Source organism: Pezoporus flaviventris, unplaced genomic scaffold (assembly GCF_033815535.1).
Source record: "Pezoporus flaviventris isolate CSIRO_AGI_PZ_B2104156 unplaced genomic scaffold, CSIRO_AGI_Pfla_v1 ptg000045l, whole genome shotgun sequence".
In the NCBI taxonomy this organism is placed as follows: Eukaryota; Metazoa; Chordata; class Aves; order Psittaciformes; family Psittacidae; genus Pezoporus; species Pezoporus flaviventris.
This window is the reverse complement of record NW_026892593.1, coordinates 19490011-19511284: the sequence shown is the minus strand read 5'-3', so window position 1 is coordinate 19511284 and position 21274 is coordinate 19490011. Positions and strand designations below refer to the sequence as shown.

The window sequence follows — 21274 nt, the reverse complement described above, 5'->3', positions numbered from 1 at the left end:
TTAAAAATCTTTCTATTTTTATACCCATTATTTTAACAGGTTTGCTAAAAGTCTGAAATACAGAACACTTAAAAAATCCCCTTTATGAATAGAGAAAGATAAAAGCTAACAAAACCAGTTATTTTTGCGTTTTCATTTTCCAGAATAGATTTAATATTCATCCTTCTTTCTTTAACACAACATGATATCATAATTAATTATGATAAACTGGTTACTAAGATGGTTTCATGTTGTTACTCCCATGATATAATACTGGTTGCTATAGTGATGAGATGGGTTTTTCGTTAATCACTTGTGAGATCGGTTAACTCGTGTTTTTCAGAGAGTTTGAGAAGAAATGGAAAAACAAAAAAAAGTTGGCTGTATAATACTGTTAAACATGAGGCTTCTTCGTTTTTCTGCTATGATAACTCTGGTTCTTCTAGTGCATTGTTAGAAATACATACATGCTATTAAAAAAACATAATATGCATAAAATTGGATTGTTTTAAAGCAGAACTCATCTTTCATATGTTTTCCTGTTAACTGAAACTACCTCCAGTAATTCAGTTATAGAGATGCAGACACACTGTCTTCTGAATATATCTGTACAGGTGTATCTCAAGCTTTCTGTGCTTAAAGAAGAATAACAGATGTGTCTTGACAAGGAATTTGACTATTATGACTTCCTTTTTGGTCTACATAGGTTTATAAAGAGTAAAGTGTATGTACTCTAGCAACTATTTTTGAGAAAAATCTTAATTTTATGATATACTTTCTAGAAAAAATGTAATTCCAGAAAAACTTCTGACTACCATCAAATCTAGTATTTTATCCCATTGATCACTTTGGAAAATCAGGATGTAATTAAGATTTTAGTTATCAGATTATTATTATACACCTGACAAAACAACAGCAAAAGTAAGTAACACTTATCTCTCTGAATTATAAGTGCATCAGAAAAGCAACTTTACCCAGAGTTTTCAAGTTTCAAGGTACTGTTACTACTGTTAAGGTAAGAATTTCCTGTCAGTAGTTTAATTACTAGAAATAATTAGAGAAATAAAAAATAACTCATAAACAGCCTTCTAGATTTATGGAGAACTCAAAAATAAGAACAAAGGGCAACTTAAATTAGGAAGTCCTAGTCTTCTATTCAAACGGTCCCAGGAGGCATATTAAAGCAATGAATAGGAAAAGAGCTCCATAGTTCACCAGCTGAGATTTTAATGAGACATTTCCCCTTGCTGTGGAATAGTTCCATTCTGGAAAGGGAAAAGGCTGCTCACAGAATGTTCAGTTAGTAGGCATTGTTGGCTTTTACAGCCACTTTGGCAGTTGATTGCTATACTAACCTTCTATTTTGGCATATTCTGTAAGTCGAGTGTAATTGATCAAGGCGGCCTTCTCCAGACATTTTCTGACCACTTTCTTCACCTCTTCTGCTGGCATGGGAGTGGCAATATCTTTCATTAAAACCTGTGTCAGAGACAATTGTACCTCTTGGTTATAGTCATTACCCAAAACCCAAGGGAAAAGGATAAAAGTATCCTAAAGTTACTACAGAACTGATAATGATAAAGGCAGAAATCAAAAAGGAACTAGATATTTGTCTTTCAAGGTTTCTGTTCAACCCTGGCTTGACTGCCTATATGGTATTTATAAACAATACCCCCCTGCTGTTTGGCATCTTGCAGCATGCTGGTCAGTCTTCATTTGTGTAATGCCAGACCAGTATAACAAAACAAGAGCATTCCGTGGATGGTCTGGATCACGGTGTCTGCAAAAGATATGGATGTGGAAATTTGCTTGGTTGTCACCTGTGGAAAAGCTTCCACCATTGCATAATGTAAAGGAGAAACTGTGAACCACACCATCAGAGCTAATACTGACTTTTCTACAGTCACAGGTATTCAAATTCAACATGTCCTTGCTGTGAAAAAGAGTCCTCTGTAGTAGTCAGGGAAAACATTGAAATTCTGGTAGACTACTTGATTATGGACAAGTAGAAGAACACATCATACAAACCTTTTCAAAACCTGTCCATTTTTAAAATATAGGACTTTGATAAAGTGGATCACCTGTTGCAAGTGATTCAATATATTTTCACCATATTTTATATGTAAATAACAGCTTCAGGTAACTCACAACCTTTTAAAAAAGCTTCTCCAATGTATCCCCAGACATGCTACACCCTTACAGAACATGTCTAAGAATTACTGTGAAAGGGAGGGAGCAAGAGATGTGGTCTGGAGAAGGGTACAGTAGAAAAGAAACAGGTTCCCTAACGGGGAAGCTATTAGGAAGATACTGTTGCAAAGCAGACCCTTCCATTACTTGCACACACATAATGACATCTCTACCTTTGTTTACTTGCTTCTTTCTAATGAATAACCTCTGGGTTATCAACAAGTCAAAATACAGTATTCAAAACCTTTTATTCCAGATCTGGTTTGTTTTGGGTTTTCTCCTCATCCCCCAACATTTCAAAGACAGGTAAAATAAGATATTTCTATCCCATTCTGCATCCACAAGTATAGAAATGCACATTTATTCACAGTCAAGAACAGACAGTGGTGTTCCTTCAGCATCAGACAGAGTACCATTGCCATTTTTAACAGCAGGAACTGTGAGAGGAAATGCTGTTTCATATAACACAAAGGAAATACAAAGGAATCTACATAGCACTACAGTCACTGAGATTGTAAGTGAAAGAAAACATATATACCCCATCTCTCTATGTGTTTTTGATCATGGCAGAGTTTTTCTAAGATAGAATCTCTATCCAAGGAACGTTCTGCAGTGCAGAACAACTGACACTCTCCAGGACCAGACCTCTCAGATTTTGGCAAAGCTACACTGACTGGGTTCTAAGCTTTTTTTGAATTCATACCTTCATCAGGCTCCTGCTGACATAATTCCTTTGGAATCTCTGCTGGGATTTAAAGTTCTCTTTCCCTAGAGACGACTAAGATGCTTTTCAACACTATGAGGTCGTCTTGCTTCTAGTCAACACAAATGGATTTGCTGGGCAGAATTTACATTTAGAGCTGCCCATATCAGTTTTACTGCAGTTAGCTTTTTCTTCTTAAATTGACTCAGATTATGTATTTATGGGAGATTATTTGGATTGTATAGAAGCTTTTTAATGTTATACATATGTACAGACAACATCAGAAGCCAAAAGCCATAGAAAGCAGGAAAGGGGGGCTGCAGAGTACACTTGCATTACTTCAGAGGTAATGCTGGGTAACTGTTAAATTTTAAAGAAACAGAGTCACCACAGTGGCTTGAAGTGAAAGTCAAACAAATCCTACAGAAAACAGCTATCTGTCTCTGTCAAAGACAATAAAGAAAAGATCCCCAGTGAACAGTTAAAACCAACACTAAAATACCTGAGAAGACATGAGCCTGCTTTCAGCAGTGTGAAGGCAAAAGAAAAATGCAGGGTTAGTACTCAAGCAGAGTTTAAAATACGTTCTCAAACTTACCCTTTCAAGTAATGAAAGTGTGGCTTTTAAAGCTCCTTCAGGGCGTCCAAAAGGGAAACAGTATCTTAAAAAGAAAAAAAAGAAAAAAAGAAAAGAGGAAGAGAAAATGATCAGAATTATAATACCTACATTAAGAATTTACTTTGAGAGATAACTGTACACAACTTGCATTAAATTAAGTTAGTAGAAGACTCCCAAACATGAAGTACTAATGAAAGCAGAAGGCCTCTCCAGCAGTCTACCATGGATCATATACACAGTACAAGAGCATCAGCCCACCAGCAGCTCAGGCCTAAATACAGAAAAAATAAAAAAAGGCAAAAAGCATCACTTCCACTTTCTCAATTATGAAGCATATTTAATGGTCTCTGATAAGCTTAATTGTCATCTTTCTGGGAAGAGGTACTATTTCTCATGTAGCCATGACAGCTACTGGAGCTGTGAAATAGTGCTTTGTATATTATATCTCGTTTTAATATTGGATTAAGATAAAGATAAAATATCAGATATTTAAGTTTCTAGAGATAACATGGGAAGAAAAATGTCTGCAAATATTCCATGACATTTTTTCTATTATAGATACCATGGAAAAGCACTTAATGATATCTTAGATTTTATCAGCTACAACTTAAACCATACCCTTCTTTGTCTTGATACTTCTGAAATTCTCTAAATTAAAAAGTGATCCCATTCATAGCTTTGTTTTTCATTTTCGTATACTGACTGATCCAGTATATCAGCTCAATGAGGCCACAATGCTCAGGCAACTGTAACCTCTCTTAATCCCATCTATAAAATCTTGCTGGGAAATCCCCAATTGGAAAAAAGATTTTTTACTTTGATGAGATTATTATCTTTTTATTATTACTCACTGAGAATGGTAGCCTCATATTCTAATGTTTTCCAATAGTAAAATCTTTTCTAATGATAAAAGGATTCAGATCAGTGAAGTTTGATACATTTTGGTCAGCCAAAATAAAGCCCTGAAAATGAGATCAAAATGAGATCAAATTCAGCAAGAATTCCAGTATTTGCTTTGTCTCATTTTGTTTCTTTCTTACAATAGTGCTAACAATTTTTGAGAACAGGTTAACAAATTAGCAAAGCAGATTTAATGACCCTTAGGTGTTAAGTCATCTTAAATCAGAACACACCTTTAGGTGTTTCGTCTCCTTCCTTTGCAGTATATTTCTACAGTCCTTGACTTGAGCTTCCCACTGTTTATTCCTATCATCATCTAACAGTAGCTTTTGAATAAATGTCACTTATTTCTTGATTACACTTGTTATTTCAAATCAAAGACTTCCTTCCAGGAATGTTCTGCTACATAAATAACAAGCTTCCAAAACCCAGCCAGATTTAAGTTCCTGTAGATGTAAGTCCCACAGTAGAATAGGGGTTACTCAGGTTACTGCAGAGACAATGTGTATGACTACAACTTGGGCAGCAACCTTACACGTACAATTGGTGTAAGAAGCCTCTGACAGAAAAGAGTGCTTATACTGAGATAAGCAGCTTAAAGAAAAGGAAATGTTCACAGTAGAGGCCTTAAAGGGACGCATTGAGCAGTCCTGCCTCCAGTATTGCAGTCTCTGTGCTGCTGAGGAGGCAGGGGAGCAGCATCTTGCTGGCAAGAAGAAATTCAGTCTCTTGGATAAAACCCCTATGCTAGTCAATTTCCCACTGTTTGGCTTTCCATGATGAAGATAAAAAGGTTATGGTAGAGAATCTGACATGTAAAAACTGTAAAACATATCCGAAAAAGGAGGACATGAAAGTCTCGAAAATATTCTAGGGCCCACATAAACAGCATGGATACTCAAACTGACAGTATAAAGAACAGTGGAAGCAGGAAGCCAGCCTGGGAGATGATGGGACTGCCCGGTGACAAGGAATACACATCATTCATCAGGGACAGTATGGTCAAAGCAGAGAACCTCAGTGCATGTTTTGAAACAACCTTTACTGCTGAATGTGTTTTCCAAAATAGTCAGCATTTCACAGTTATCACAACAATTTTGATGGGTTGATATATGGAGTGTTTTTAGCACGGCATTTTCTTAAGAAAGCAATCTCACAGCCAAGGTGATTTGCTAATTAATGATGCAGGCGATCTTTTTACATTATTTGCGTCAAGGTTTTCTTTAGAAGTCTAATGCCAGTTCCTTATTAGGATGCCCTGTCTTGTGATTGTATATGCTTTATAAATTCAGATTCCAGGGCATTATTGATTCTTCCTTCTACCAGTATTACGCCAGTATCCTCATCTAAATTCAGACATTCCACCAAATTTTTTTAGTTCTAACATTTGTTCAGAGAAAGATAAAATGATTGCTCTTCAGCTGGTGGATCACTGTTTGCCTGTCTTGATTAAATAGGATATTAATGCAAACATTAGAGTCCTCTGAAGAATGGTGCCTTCACCTTTGAATGACACATTGAATTGCTCTCAAACAGGAGTTCCTAATGTTTGAATTTCCTCAAAACCCACAAAGACTGAGACAGTAAGATCCTATGGGCACTAATATACTGCAAATTTATCAACGTACCTTATCTAGCGTGTAGGTAAGCAGACATAACGGGTTTCACCTTTATTTGTTCCAACTCAAATAACTGTTTAGACATTATTGTACATTTTGTAACTAGTCTCGTGCATGTGAAGGCCTGAAGGTGAACAGAATTATTCTGAAGATGCCTCTCTTCTTGTTCCTCCATTTCCCTCTTCTCTCTGTATGTATTCAGAAGGCTTCTGCAGCTTCAACATTTTTGGGGTCACAGCTACTTTCACTGACCTCACCATTGTGTGTGGGTAAAAGTAATTACATTTATTGGAAATTACAGCTATTATGTTTCTATGTTTCCATCATAAACTTGACAGGATATGGCCATGCCAATCGCAGGCCAGAGGTCTTCTCCCAGCTCCAATTCTCCTCTTTTTTTTTTAAATTTGTTTTCTTTCCTCTTGCAGATGATGTTCTTTGTCAGTACTCTCCTCCTGCCTTTCCAAGACCTGGGTAGGAGGCACTGTGTCCTACGCTGCTCTGTATCGCTTCCCCGGAAAGAGTTATTCAATTCAATGGAAGGCAGGAAACAGCAAACGTGTCAGGGAAGAATAATTAAGGGAAATAAAGGAAGGGAGTATAATTTTTTTTTTTTTTTTCAAAAAGGAATACCCTCCAAGAAGAATTCTAGCTTTCTTTGGATTAACACAAAGATGAAGTCCCAAGTGAAGGCTGCTATGTACTCTCTGCTCAAAAAAATCCCCAATGACCAAGTTATCAACACAACAGATACCAGCGAATACTAGACATTTTCCTCATCAAACCAGAGGGGCATCCAACAAACTTACAGGCAACCTTGCCAAAAAAAGGAAGGTGTTTCACACAGAGCTATTTTAACTATGGAATTGGTTGTCATGAAGTGATACAGAGACAAAAGAAATCTATAAATACATTCTAAAAAATTATTAGATTGACAAAATAAAGGCAGATAGGTTGGTTTAGTGTGATTAAGTAAAAGATTTGATGGTCTACATGCTGTTTTCATACTAAGCTTCATAAACTATCAATTGCTATTAAACAGAAGGAAATATCAACCCAAATGATATTTCGCCCAGTTTCTCGTACTCCCTCCCTAAACATCTTCTAGTCTCATTGACGGTCTTTGCATATGACAAACTCTTTACTGAGGACAATGGACCTTAGCTGATAAGTATATCATAAACCCCCCAAAATGACATTAGACATCCAGAAAAGTTTTAGCAGCCATTTATCAAACTTGTTCTCTACTCATATGATTTTTCTAATCAGTACAAATCCAGAAATTGCTGTCATTTTCATTGTCGTGGTTTAAACCCAGTCAGGTAATTCGTTCGCTCACTTCCCCCCCTTTCTTGCCCTCCCCCTGCTCTCGGAGGGACGGAGAGGAGAATCAAAAGAATGCAACTCCCACGGGTTGAGATAAGAACAGTTTAGTAACTAAGGTATAACACAAATCACTACTGCTACTACCAATAATAACAATGATAAAGGAAATAACAAGGGTACAGAATACAACACCTCACCACCCGCTGACCGATAACTCGCCCCCCAAGCCCGACCAAACTCCGACCGATACCTCCTCCAACCCTGCAGTCTCCCAGCCCTTCCGGCTAACTCCCAGTTACATCCTGGGCATGACGTGCTGTGGTATGGAATAGCTCTTTGGTCAGTTTGGGTCAGGTGTCCTGTCTCTGCTTCCTCCCAGCTTCCCCTCCTCCCTGGCAGAGCATGAGGCTCACAAAGTCCTTGGCCAAACCAAAACATCTCTATCAGCTCTGTTCCCGAGCCGAAAGTCAAAACACTGCACTGCACCAGCTACCAAGGAGGAGAAACATGACTGCTACTGCTGAACCCAGGACATTCATGTAGACAATTTTCTTAGAGTTATAGAAAGCATGAAATTAAAAAGCATCAACAAACCCAGGCCTATATTCTTGCACAATCTTTTCTACCACAGAAAAATGCAACTCACATGACACACAAATAAATTTTAAGCACAATCACTTGTGTAAATAAATTATTCCATATTTAATATATTCAAAATTTATTTTCAGATTATTTTAATTTGACTCCACTTATTGAAGACCAAAATTGAACACAATGATAAAATTCTTCTAGAAAAAAAATTATATTAATTGAATAAATTATACACTCACCTGAAATGGCTTATTTGGTTTTCCAAAAGGGAGGAAAGTCTGTCCTTAATTTCCTCAAACCTTTCTTTCTCTTCAACAGATACTGTTCCAATTCCATCTGGCCTGTAATATTAAATATTTAACAATTGTTGATATCTCTTTATGCTGATTCTTCTTTGAACAGTGATCTTTATTTTTTATTTTAAAATCTTTCAGTTAACATGTGTGCTAGCTTTCCCATTTCCCATTGCCTTGAAAGATATAAACAGCAACTTATGAATACAATTAAAGAACAGACTGCAACTAGACAATTTAGCTTTTCAGGTGAACCTTTAAAATAAAGTCGTTTTTACCTCATCCCCATATGAACACAAGGTAGCATATATTTCTCCCAAAACATCCCCAAAGATATATAATATCCTTTGTCAAGAAAATTAGTACTATTGGCACAATAACGGGGCCTACTCAGATCTCATTGAATTTTAACTCCTCGAATCTTCCAGATATTTTCCCAGAGGCACAATATAGCAGAAAGTGATTTTAAAATAAAGGTGGGAGGCAAATCACAGTGAGAAAAGCTAAAGCAGACAACATTTAGGAATCCCCCACTTAGACTGAGCATGTGTTTTTGATCCCCTAGCCCATATTGACAAATAGCAGCATGTACACCATAAAACAATGCAACAAAAAATACTCTCTAAAAAAAAGAAGCACTGGCATTTTTTTAAACATCAAATTTAGTCCTAATAAGTAATAATAAACCTTGTATGTAAATCACACAGTCTAAAGGGGTTAATGTATTTATATTAAAAAGATGACTAAATTAAAGAAATTTCAATACACATTTGCCAAATGATATTTTTGCAATGCAATCACAACTTCCTCACATACAGCATATTTTAAAAAGAAGTATCTAAAATCTTCCTGTTTCTCGCTTTCAGCTCCAGGGTAACAGACCAGCACTTCTTACCACTTAGTTTACAACCTAAGTGAAGATCTGCCCTGTACCTCCTCCAGAGCCTCTAAAACTGTATGTTTCTAGAACTGAGAAAATTGTAGTAAAATGACATGAAAAAAGACAACATTCTGTGAACGTTCTCAGACTCAATCTATGATTCTATGAACACCTTTTTGCTAAAATATTACTTTAACTTTCTGTTAAATCTAGAATACTTAAATCTAGAAGGGATAAGTTGCTACCTGGTCATGACATAAACATTTCTCTCACCCTTTAAATCACTTATATTTGTGATCTGTCAAGTCAAGGTGGAAAGAATGCCTGAACTCCTTAAATTATTGTGAAGACAACAATAAAAATCAGATATGGTGGAGATATGAGTAACCAGGCACATCAATATACTTCGGTATAAATCTGATGTGAAAGAGCAAATAACTTATCTTCTCTCTTTTGATGGATGCCAGGATACTTTACCTCAGCCTTCTGACACATGGAACGCACACAAATTTAAGTAAATTGCACTGTCTGATTTCATTGTCAGGAAAGATTGTGCTCTGGAGTGATAAAGCAAACGGTTCTGTCATATTAAACCTCACTGAGGCATGTCATATATATGACAGAAAAGACCTAGGGGTCCAGATAACAGTAAGTGAAAAAGGTGAGCCAGTAGGATGTCATATCTGTCAATCTGCACTAAGGCTAGGATCACCATGTACCAGGAGCCTGTCACTTCATGGAGTTTGTTTTCATAAAGATCCTTACTGACAGCACCTAAGATTTTCAGAACTGTTAAATATATTTACAGTGGATGTTTGCACAGAAGCAAATGTTCCAGAAGAAAAAGAAAGAGCACACAAAAAGGTGTTAGAAAAATGTACCATCTAATGCACTGAAAAACTCTTCTCTTGGAAACATGCTTTTAGAAAACAGCACAAACTCTGAAACATATTTTTCTTTCTTCCTGTTAGCCTTATTGCAATAAGCAGAATATAAAACTGCGTTTTTGTGACACAGTTCTGAAACACGTACTATGCTGGTGATCATTTTTGCTACTCTTGGGAGTATCTATTTACTCCTGAGAAAAAAGAACCCACAGAAAAAAGAATCTGACTCTGAGATGGACTGAGATAGAAAAATTACATAGTTTCAGAATTCCCACTCATTTTTTTCTTCTAGGTATTTTTCTTTCATTGCTTCAAGGACAGATTAAAAAAAAATAGCACTGTTTTGAGCCGGTTATTTTTATTTACAAATTATTGTGTCTGCCAAGAAAATGAGAATCATGTAGTCATCTAGTTTTCAAAGGCTTGGGTCCATCCATAAACTGGATGCCACAAAATGCAAGAACTATTTTGCGACTAAACCTGACAACAAATGTGCCTTTCCTACCATCCCAAATATTTTAGATAGTGGTTTGGACTTGATTTTTTTTTTTTTTTTAATTCAAAACCAGTATTCAGCTTTCTTATTGCAGCCTTGGAACTGTCTTTCAAGAATTCAGACAAGAAAAGTGATGGACTGTCTAAGAAGAATTTTCATTTTAATATTATCTTTTCAAGAGGGTAAAGGGAGAGTAAGTTTTCCTTTCCTCCACATTATTTCCTTCCTTATTTTTCACAACTGCTTTTGGAATTGGAGAACTAGGTGAAACAATGAACACTCAAAACCTGAGTAGTCTTCTTTCTCTCACTTATATTAGTTTTCCATTTTTTGAGAACTCTGCAATTGGATTTGGAATGGCCTGTCTTGTCTGCTTAGTTCACAGTCTAACTGGCACAGATGTAATGTCAAATTGTTTAATTCACTCAGACTTAAATATGAAAAGAGATTGGAAATAAATACCTTGTGAACTACAGCTAGTAAATTCAAGTGTTCGACCGCAAGACACTCAAGTAATGACATTGAAAAATAGAGGTTGAACAGAATTTTTAAAGAAACTTGCAAGATCGCTGTTGATCTGCAAAACTGATGATGCCAGTTACTCTAGAGAAGCTGATAGACTAGGTGGCAAACTTAGGGTTTTCTCTGGGAATGGAATGTTTTTCCTCACTTAACATAATCCTTTAAGGCTTGGAGTACCCTCTAAGAAAAACCTGTTTTAAAATGTGTAATAATTTGCAGAGGTCACTTGTTGCATTGTAGGATTGAGATTATTGTGAATATCTATGGTTTGTGAGATAAAAATGGCAATCCAGTTCCAATGGGAATTAGATGTGATGGACACCGGGTTGACTATAGGTTGTTTCCAGCCCTCAACTTTGGCAACAGCTTCTCCTAGTGGCCTCTGAGAGGGTGAATTGTTACTTTAAGGAAGACTGCTTTGTTGAGACAGCCCTGTAAATACTGGTTGAAGGTGACTGACTTCTATTTTTAGCCCTGCAACATCGTTGGTACTGGTACTTCTTGTGTATTTGCATATTTTAAAAATGTTTGAGGTCTTTTCAGTGAGCTTTCCTCATCAAAAACATAGACCATCACTTTGGTTTTCTTGGAAAAAAAAGAAGGGTATGAGGACAGAAATGCACAGATTGATGTTTTAACATGTACACACATACACACATAGGTGAGAACAGTAAGGCTGACCAAAAGAATCTGCAAGAGAAAGATGAGAAATTCTGATGAAAAAACAAAATTCAAGAAAAACACTTCAGCTAAGGTCTTTGTTACTTCAAGACATTTATATAATAAACTACATTTCAAGGGTGTAGGAAAAACAAAACCAAAACTTAAATGTCATCTTGGCTCCTAGAAACAAATTGTTTTAGAAGACTTCAGTGCTTTCTAAGAGCACTTGTTTTTAAATTCAGCAGGATGCACAGTAAATGAAAGCATAGTGACAGTTTTCAAATTAGTAAGATAAAAGTTTGACTTCTTGTTTCTTAGTAAACTTAGAGAAAATTATTTAGAATTTTCATGTAGAGATTCTATTATCTATAGGACTTTAATATCCAAGGAATTTAATATCCAAATTTTCCTTTAAAACACAATTGTGTTAATTAAGGCTTCTGCAGAGTCCATGGTTTATTTTAGACAAACCTAAGAAAAACAATGATTTGCATTATCAGCTTAGAAGCAGGCAGAGCAGACGTCTTTTTATTAACAGAAAATGAAGAGAGCAAATTGTCACATGGCATTTGAACATAGCTTTAACCAGCAGGCACTTGAACACCGAGCATTTTGTTGTTTATATTAACTATTCTTCAAACACTCTGACTAAAAAAAAAAAAGGCACAATAGAGCCTTCTGCTGTACACATTTCTCAGGGTGATCCTACATCTGCTTACAGGTCATACTCTCTTTTTCACAAGTGAATGAAAAAGACCAATTCTGAAGGCCACTGAAACAGATTAAGATGAAAAATCAGGTTAATTTTAATGATTTTTTTTATGCAGTTATATTTTAGGTAGGATTCATTAATGTCTTTCTACTGAAAAGCTAAGCATATAATATAATTTTAAACAAAGTATAAGAGTATTTGTAGGCATTAATCAGTTGAAATTAATGACAAAATAACGTATAATATTTAGGGAAGGTAAGAGTATGTAATAGCATTAGCTATTCCTTCATTGCCTAAGATGGCAAGTATCACCTTAAATATGCAGAACTTTGTCCTAATATTTCTTGATAATATGTGAATTATGATAATTTACTACTGACATTTTCTCTGAGGCTTTTCAGAAGCAGATTTGTTTTGATGTGTTGAGAAATGTGCCTCTGCTAGTATTGGAGGGAGGACACACTCTATTATAACATTACAATAATTATTAGCACTTTCCAACACAGGACAGTATCCTTCATTAAACCAAACATGAGGTCAACATGGTTTCACTTGGTACCTCCAAAGGGGTGAAGAATTTTGTTTCTAGCTTTGAACTCAGGAAAACTCTACTGATAACTTTCTTGTGGCCATTTACAACAGTAATATATGATCAGCTTCCAAAAATGAAAAATAAACTGGATGATGCAAGAAGATGCTTGGCACAGGGCAGTATATAAAAATGAGAGATGTAGTGAAAAAGTTCTGTTCTCAGCATTGCCCAACGAGCCTCAGAAAAGGGGATTATTACATTCACTTGAAGAAAAGTGATATAAATGTCCAAGGTTCAACTAATTTTTCCAGTTTTAAGAGAACACTTCTCATCTAGAAGCACAAACTCACATAGCATATCAATCATAAAAGATGTATTTTCTCATTCCATTGTTCTGGGGAAATGGTGACTGGTAACAAATGGCTTCTGAATAAAACCATGCTTCCAATTATGAGAAATCCACTCTCAATGTTCCCATTACAGAAGACTGATAGAAAAATGGGACAAATTACAAAAGACTCTTGTTAAGTCTCTAGATGCTGTATCAAACATGAGAGAGAATTTATATAAGATGCTGGTAGACTGATGGAAAATAACTTCTAATGTAACACACTTCCCTAAAGATCCACACTATAAGGGATCTCAGGCTCCTTCCTCCAGCTGTTGGACAGCCTTGGAACAGACTTAAGATTCAAGCAGAAAGCCCAATTGCTAATAGAAAACAGTGAAAGAAGACCTTGCACCTGCTATCATTACAACAGAACATGGGGGGTTGAGATCGAATAAGCAGCACAGCAGAAAGAGGAAGCATTTTAAACTGCTTAAAACTGAAAGGCTCCACGAAATCCTGCTAGCAATGGTTTCTTTGGAAAGCTATCTAAGAAGTCTACATGCTATTCAAATATTTTTATATACAAAATTATACATATGAAAAAAATAACAGTTCTGGGAAGAGATAAAGTGGACAAAACCTTTCATGTCAGGTGGTGGCCATGTGCAAGATAAATGGTGAAATTACTGACTTCAGCGCTGGAATTTTAGATTAAATCTTATTAGATACTGTTTATGAAGGATATAAAATGAAGGAGAAGCCAGCAAGATACAGTCAATCTTACTTTAATCCTAGAGCTGATTTAGTCAGAAGAGAAGGAAACATCTGTTCAGAAGCCCCGCAAATGATTATTAGAAGAGTCAGAGCAATGTAATATTATTTTCCTTATTCCTACAATGTTCCTTGTCTCAGATTTGAAAGGGATGATTTCTGATTCTTTTATCGCTTGACACTAAGTGTAAAATTGCAATAAATGGTTCTTATCACAAAACATTGAAAAATGAAAAGAAATATCTGAATGTGCAGCACACTCTGAAGTTTCCATAGTTTCATTTCTCTTATGTGTTCATTTACTCCACTTTAAGGTATTTCTTCCAAGCATAACAGAAGCAAGAAGCCTATCAGAGAGTCTACAGTGCCAAATGATGGCAAGGATCTAAAAGGAGCTCTCAGAGAGGGCAAGGCTATTGCAGAGATGTGAAATGAATTCTTTGCACTGGTGTTTATTATGAAGGAAATTAAGAAGACTTCAATGCTGGAACCCTTCTTTGTTCGCAGGAAAAAAAAAACAAAACCACCACCTTATTTTCAGCACAGAACCTGTCTAAAATTAAAGCAACTAAGAAAAAGCTTAAAGAACAAATTAGATAAATGGACAGCAGTATGTTGCCAGGGCCAGAACTGAATTACCTGTGGTTGCATGATTGTTCTCACCAACAACTGCCTTCTTCTTGAGGAATGGGAGGTGAAAAAAGTGAGATCAATTTCAAAACCAGAAGGTCTGCAGGAGAGGTAGGGGGAAGTACAGGCCAGTAAGCTTTACATACATCCTAGAAAATTAGAAGGAACTATAATATAAGGATATTCTATGATTCTATGATATTTATGGATAAAATTAAAGAAACTTGCGTAAATATTCTTGTGATGACATCTGTAAGGCATAAGACTATATGGCATAGAAATCTTATCTTCTGATCCTGAAGTTCTCTAAAAGGATCAAAAGCAGGTGGATGAGTATGACCTCACTGATATGATGTATATAGATTTTCAGAAATCTTTTCTCAGAATGTCTAACCAAAAGCTTTTAAGGCAATTAAGCAGCCACTGACTAAAAGTCTCACAATTACAATGAAGAAGTAGGAATAAATGGTGAGTACCTGCAGTGAGGTTATCAGCAGACTTCTGCAAGGATCTGTGCTGAGACCTGTGTTATTTTATGGTATTTGCAAAGGATCTAGCAAACAGGTAAGAAATGAGACGATAGTAAATGTAATTGTAATGCTATCTATATGGCATAGTGTGGAATTATAGAAGGATCTTATGAAGTCAAGCAGCAACAAAACAGAAAACAAGGATCAAGGTATTTAAACAAAGGTAAGGAAAAATCAGTTGCTATTCAGGACAGAGATCATGGTGTTATAATGGATAATTCAAAGCAAATGTCCCTGTTCAGTAGCATTCAAAGAAGCAAATTAACATTAGGGATTACCAGAAAAGGGTAAGGAATTAGCAGAAAATATCCACCCAGTGTAATCAACACATGGTTCACTCATACTTCTTGAATCTTAAACGGTGAAGAAACAACAGACAAGGATTTTTTTAATCTTTTTTCTTTTTTTCTGTCTCTCCTTCATCTCTCCCAATAGCAACAGAGAATGAAATGAGATGGGCAGGAGTCAAGTTCAAAGCAAGAGTTCTTCAAGCAAGAACTTGCTGCCAAAGGTGTTGCGGGTGCAAAGGGCTTACACAGGTTCAGGGGTGCAATGGATAAGTACCTGAAACAGACGCTCACTTGCGGTTAACGAACAGGCATATTCTGAGCTGCAGAGTTGGAGACTGAAAGCCCACTAAGAGGAAATATTGCATATGCTTGCCCTTCTCTCACTCCAAGCAGGTCAATGCTGGAGGCAGATGATTTACTAGCTTAGAAGAACCCTAACTCAATACGACTACTGTTCTGTGCAAACACACATGCGCTTAAGATTTCAAAATGAAGACACAAAGAAACTATCTTTGGCTACAAACTGGTTACTGTACTTGCACTTTCATTTCTTCATTTGGAGCTCGGCTCAAATGCCTCTATACAAACACCTGTAGCATGGGGAACAAACAAGAGGAATTAAGAGATGTGTGTACGCCTATGGGGGTGTGATATAATAGGCATCACAGAAACATGGTGGGATGGCTCCTATGACTGGAGTGTTGGAATGGAAGGTTACAGGCTCTTTACAAAAGACAGGCCTGGCAGTCGGGGAGGGGGAGTTGCCCTTTATGTTAGGGATAAGATGGAGAGTATAGAACTCTGTCTAGGGACAGGTGAGCAGTCCACAGAGAGTTTGTGGGTCAGGGTTAAAGGGAGAACAGCAATGGGAGACATTACTGTGGGCATCTGTTACAGACTGCCTGATCAGGGGGACTCTGTGGATGAAGCATTCTATAGACAGATAGGGAAAGCGTCACGCTCACAGGCCCTTGTTCTCATGGGTGACTTCAACCACCCTGACATCTGTTGAAGGGACTGTACAAGCAATCCAGGAGGTTCCTTGATTATGTGGAAGACAACTTCCTTCTGCAAGTAATAGAGGAGCCGACAAGGAGAGGTGCCATGCTTGACCTTGTGCTCACCAACAGGGAAGGGCTCGTTGGAAATGTGACGCTCCAGGGCAGCCTTGGGTGCAGCGATCATGAGATGATTGAATTTGAGATCCTCAGGACAGTGAGAAGAGCGTGCAGCAAGCTCACTGCCCTGGACTTCAAGAGAGTAGAATTTGGCCAACTCAGGAACCTGCTTCAGAAGGTTCCATGGGATACAGCCCTAGAGGGCAGAGGGGCCCAAGACTCTTGGTTGATATTCAAGGATCACCTGCTCCAAGCTCAGGAGTGTTGCATCCCAACCAGAAGGAAGTGCAGCAGGAGGGCCAGGAGACCTCCTTGGATGGATAAGGAGATGCTGAGGTGTCCTGGGTTCAGCAGTAGCAGTCATTTTTCTCCTTTGTAGCTGGTGCAGTGCTGTGGTTTTGACTTTCAGCCTGGGAACAGTGCTGATAACACCGATGTTTATAGTTGTTGCTCAGTAATGTTTAGTCTGACCAAGGACTTTCTGAGTCTCATGCTCTGCCAGGGAGGAGGGGAAGCCGGGAGGAAGTAGAGACAGGACACCTGACCCAAACTAGCCAAAGAGGTATTCCATACCACAGCATGTCATGCCCAGTATGTAAACTGGGGGCACTTACCCAGAAGGGTTAGATCACTGCTTGGGTCGGGCTGGGTATCGTTTGGCAGGTGGTGTGTGGCTGTATTCCCTTCCCTTGTTATTTCCCTTATCATTATTATTACTGGTGGTAGCAGCAGTGGTTTTGTGTTCTTCCTTAGTTACTGGACTGTTCTTATCTCAGCCCATGGGAATTACATTCTTCGATTCTCCTCCCCATCCCTCCAGGAGCGGGAGGAAGAAGGCAGGGAGTGAGAGAGCAGCTGCGTGGCTGGGCTTAAACCACAACATGGGGAAAATTCGAAGGAAAAAACAGGCTTATAAAATGTGGAAGCAAGGACAGGTGGCCTGCGAAGAATACAGGGATGTTGTCCAGGAAGGTAGGGACCAATTTAGGAAAGCTAAGGCTCAGTTAGAATTAAACTTGGCTAGAGATGTTAAGGATAACAGAAAGGGATTTTATAGGTATGTAGTGAATAAAAGACACAGTAGGGACAATGCAGGCCCCCTCAGGAAGCTCTCGGGAGAACTGGCTACACAGGATTTGGAGAAGGCTGAGGTTCTGAATGACTTCTTTGGCTCGGTCTTCACTGCAAAGGCTCTGACCACACCACCCAAGTCTTGGAAGGCACATGCAGGGACTGTAAGAATGAAGACCCTAGGCCCACTGTAGGAGAGGAACTGGTTTGAGACCATCTTAAAAATCTGAACGTGCACAAGTCCATGGGACCTGATGAGATCCATCCGCGGGTCCTGAAGGCGCTGGCAAATGAAGTTGCTAAGCCACTGTACATCATATTTGAAAAACCATGGCAGTCAGGTGAAGTTCCCAATGACTGGAAAAAGGGAAATATAACCCCCATTTTCAAGAAGGGGAAAATGGATGACCCAGGGAATTACAGACCAGTCAGTCTCACCTCTGTGCCTGGCAAAATCTTGGAGTAGATTCTCCTGAAAGGCATGCTAAGGCACATGAAAAACAACAAGGTGCTTGGTGACAGCCAGCATGGCTTCACTAAGGGGAAATCCTGCCTGACCAATTTGGTGGCCTTCTATGATGGGGCTACAGAACTGATGGACAGGGGTAGAGCAGTTGATGTCATCCACCTGGACTTGTGTAAAGCACTTGACACTGTCCCACTGGAGCACCTCCCGGATGAAGATAGGTTGAGAAAGTTGGGGCTGTTCAGCCTGGAGAAAAGAAGGCTGCGTGGAGACCTCATAGCAGCCTTCCAGTATCTGAAGAGGGCCTATAGGGATGCTAGCGAGGGACTCTTCATTAGGGACTATAGTGACAGGACAGGGGGTAATGGGTTCAAACTTAAACAGGGGAAGTTTAGGTTGTATATAAGGAGGAAGTTCTTTCCTGTGAGGGTGGTGAGGCACTGGAGTGGGTTGCCCAGGGAAGTTGTGAATGCTCCAGCCGTGGCAGTGTTCAAGGCAAGGTTGGACAGAGTCTTGGGTGACATGGTTTAGTGTGAGGTGTCCCTGCCCATGGCAGGGGGGTTGGAACTAGATGATCTTAAGGTCCTTTCCAACCCTAACTATTCTGTGATTCTATATATGAACTTCCAATAAATCAGCTTTCTTTCTGAATAGAAAATGGTATAACCAGGGAATATGCTTGAATTCTGATTTTTTTCAATTCAGGCTGTACTCAGCAGGTGGAAAGAAGTCACTTTGCACTTCATGTGATACCCACCCGCATCCATTTCAGACAAGAGGGACTGAATAGAAGTCACAGCATGAAAAGTAGATAAAAGTGAACGTGATGGGGAAGAAAACAATAGCTCCCACCTGGACTGTTTAGACTGAAATGTCATCATTCAGGAATATCCTACAGTTCCTTGTTCTGCCCAGTTCACTTTCACCAGAGATATACAAGTGTAGGCATAATTGCAGTGCAGGAAGCTCACTCATGAACTAATGACTTTGATGGGGACCATATCATGGAACATTTTGGAAGAAAAACATTGCGAAGAGGAACCAAAAGAGAAGGTATTTTAAAGCACCAGAAGCACAGCCAATGGAAGGTGATTTTATTTACTGGAGAAAAAGTAATCAGTTGATTCAAAAATAAGGATGTGTTTTTGTTTAAACAGCAAGGCATTTATTACCATTTACTGTCACCATTTATTAAAATATTTTGCTTTTTTAGCTATTTGGGAAGAGAATGTCTTGAGAATGTCATCCACAAAAGCAGAAATACCTTTTCAACATAAGCAGTTAGACCAGTTGTAATGCTCTTCCTAGCAGGAAAGGAAACACATGATTGAAGCTTGAATTCTAGGACTCAGGACATTGTGTTCACTCCTGCAGAAACATTACTGTGCCCAAACCAACAACATTTGTGCAAGACATACACTGAGTACCAGTATGCTTGATAACTTTGTCAGAACTTGTTACCTGTACCTTCATCTCAGGAAAGGGAAATGTTCTCTGGTCCTGAGATCAGGTAGCAAGGTCTGCTGCTCAGTTCAGGTCTATCTCTGTGCTCCATAATATCCCTGAAGCTTTAGGACAACAATTTATACTCCTATGTGTTTATTCCAGATGTTTTGAAATAAAACCATGGCTATTGTGTTACAGCCTGCAAGAGCATTACAGCCTGCAGCATGAAACAGAGTTCCTATCTGTAATCCTAGGGTGCAGCAAAAAAGCATAGGAGATAGCTGAAGGTTAAAAATCTGACGGAAGAGTTCTGGAGACATAAGAAGGGTAGAAAGAGCCAAAACTGACTCAGTCTTTTTTTGTAATGTTTAATGGGAGCAGTATTCAGTACACACAGTCCCACAGCCATGCCTGGTATCTTAAAAGAGTGCCCATCACTAAGGGACATTTGGGGTCCATTTACGAGACTGCTTCTTCACCACTTTTGTTTAGCAAATCAGATGTACTCATTGGTGTGCTCAGCATATGTGCTGGTATGGCCCTGGTATATTTTTTATATGTGCTCTGATTTGTGCCTGAGTCTCTCCTCACCAGACTTTCAGAAATGAAGGTGAGTGACACCTTTATCTGATCATTTGACGGGTGTCACTAGATTGCCCGCTACCCTAAAATTCATGCTAAAAGAAACTGAAAATTTGAACTATGGATACAGCTGCATTTCCACATGTTTCTCCATCACCTGACTTCAAGATCATTTTTGATGATCTTTCTCAGGCTAGTGTAAGGTCTAAGATCCCTCTGTGAAGCAAAGGTGAAATATAAATTAAATACTTCATGCCCAGAGTACAAAGCTCTTTGTTCTGTGGTCTTTCTAACTCTCAGCATGACTTATAAAACTAAGATGTATAATGCTAGGGATCAGCCTAGAACTTTGGCCTGTCATGCATTGTCTGTGAAATTCCTTTTTCCTCTTTACTATTTCTTAGTGCTGCAGCAGATGAATGAGTGGATATATTATGTGCGTATGTGTGTCTGTCATCCTCAGTGAGTGTGTCTGCTTCTGTCCTTGACTTACTTTTCTTCTTTCTTCATGTTTCCTTTTTTTTCCTTTTTACAATATATCAGCTCTAGTCAGACCCTCTCTGTTCAACACTTCTTTTATTCCAAAAACACTCATAATGCTATTCAGAGAATATCTGTACAGAAGAAATAGACAGAATACAGAGTGCTTACGACTGTGTAAATGATGTGCTCCCTGAGATATTTTCATGCACTGCACGCACTGTTGTCCTTCACTTAAATTATGAAATAAAAAGAAATGTATCTACCTTTCTTTTGAATTCTTGAAATAAGTTTGAGCAATTATCACTGTATATTTGTCTTGTTAAGTTGAAACCAGTAATAAAAAGGCCAGAAACAACAAAGACTTAGACTCAATAGAAAACATGAATGTGTCAGGTTCTTCAGAAATTGACAAAAGCAGCATGCTTTTATGGAGAACAGGTTACCATGTAAATGCCAGAAAATCTCCTAACTTACCAGTATGAATGCTAAGATTCTTGAAAGTATTTCAGGCACATTCAAAAACATTTTAATTTTGGATATTATTATGACAAATTACATAATGTTAATCTCCCGCAAATCACTCAGGTCACAAATACTCAGCTGGGGTTTTCATAGATGAGGCTTTGTCAGAGCCTGTGAAGGAA

The 21274-nt window shown here is 38.1% G+C and overlaps 1 protein-coding gene across 11 annotated transcripts in view; it reads right to left on the bottom strand.

Annotated features, from left to right (window-relative positions):
* CADPS2 (calcium dependent secretion activator 2) overlaps positions 1–21274 on the bottom strand; it is a 308797-nt gene that overhangs the window by 83909 nt on the left and 203614 nt on the right. For all 11 annotated transcript variants that reach the window (XM_061467595.1, XM_061467600.1, XM_061467599.1 and 8 more), the window contains exons 14-16: positions 8167–8268; positions 3471–3534; positions 1335–1458 (exon numbers count right to left, since the gene is read on the bottom strand). In XM_061467595.1, the coding sequence (XP_061323579.1) occupies positions 1335–1458; positions 3471–3534; positions 8167–8268 (290 nt within the window). The remainder of the gene's footprint in view (positions 1–1334; positions 1459–3470; positions 3535–8166; positions 8269–21274) is intronic.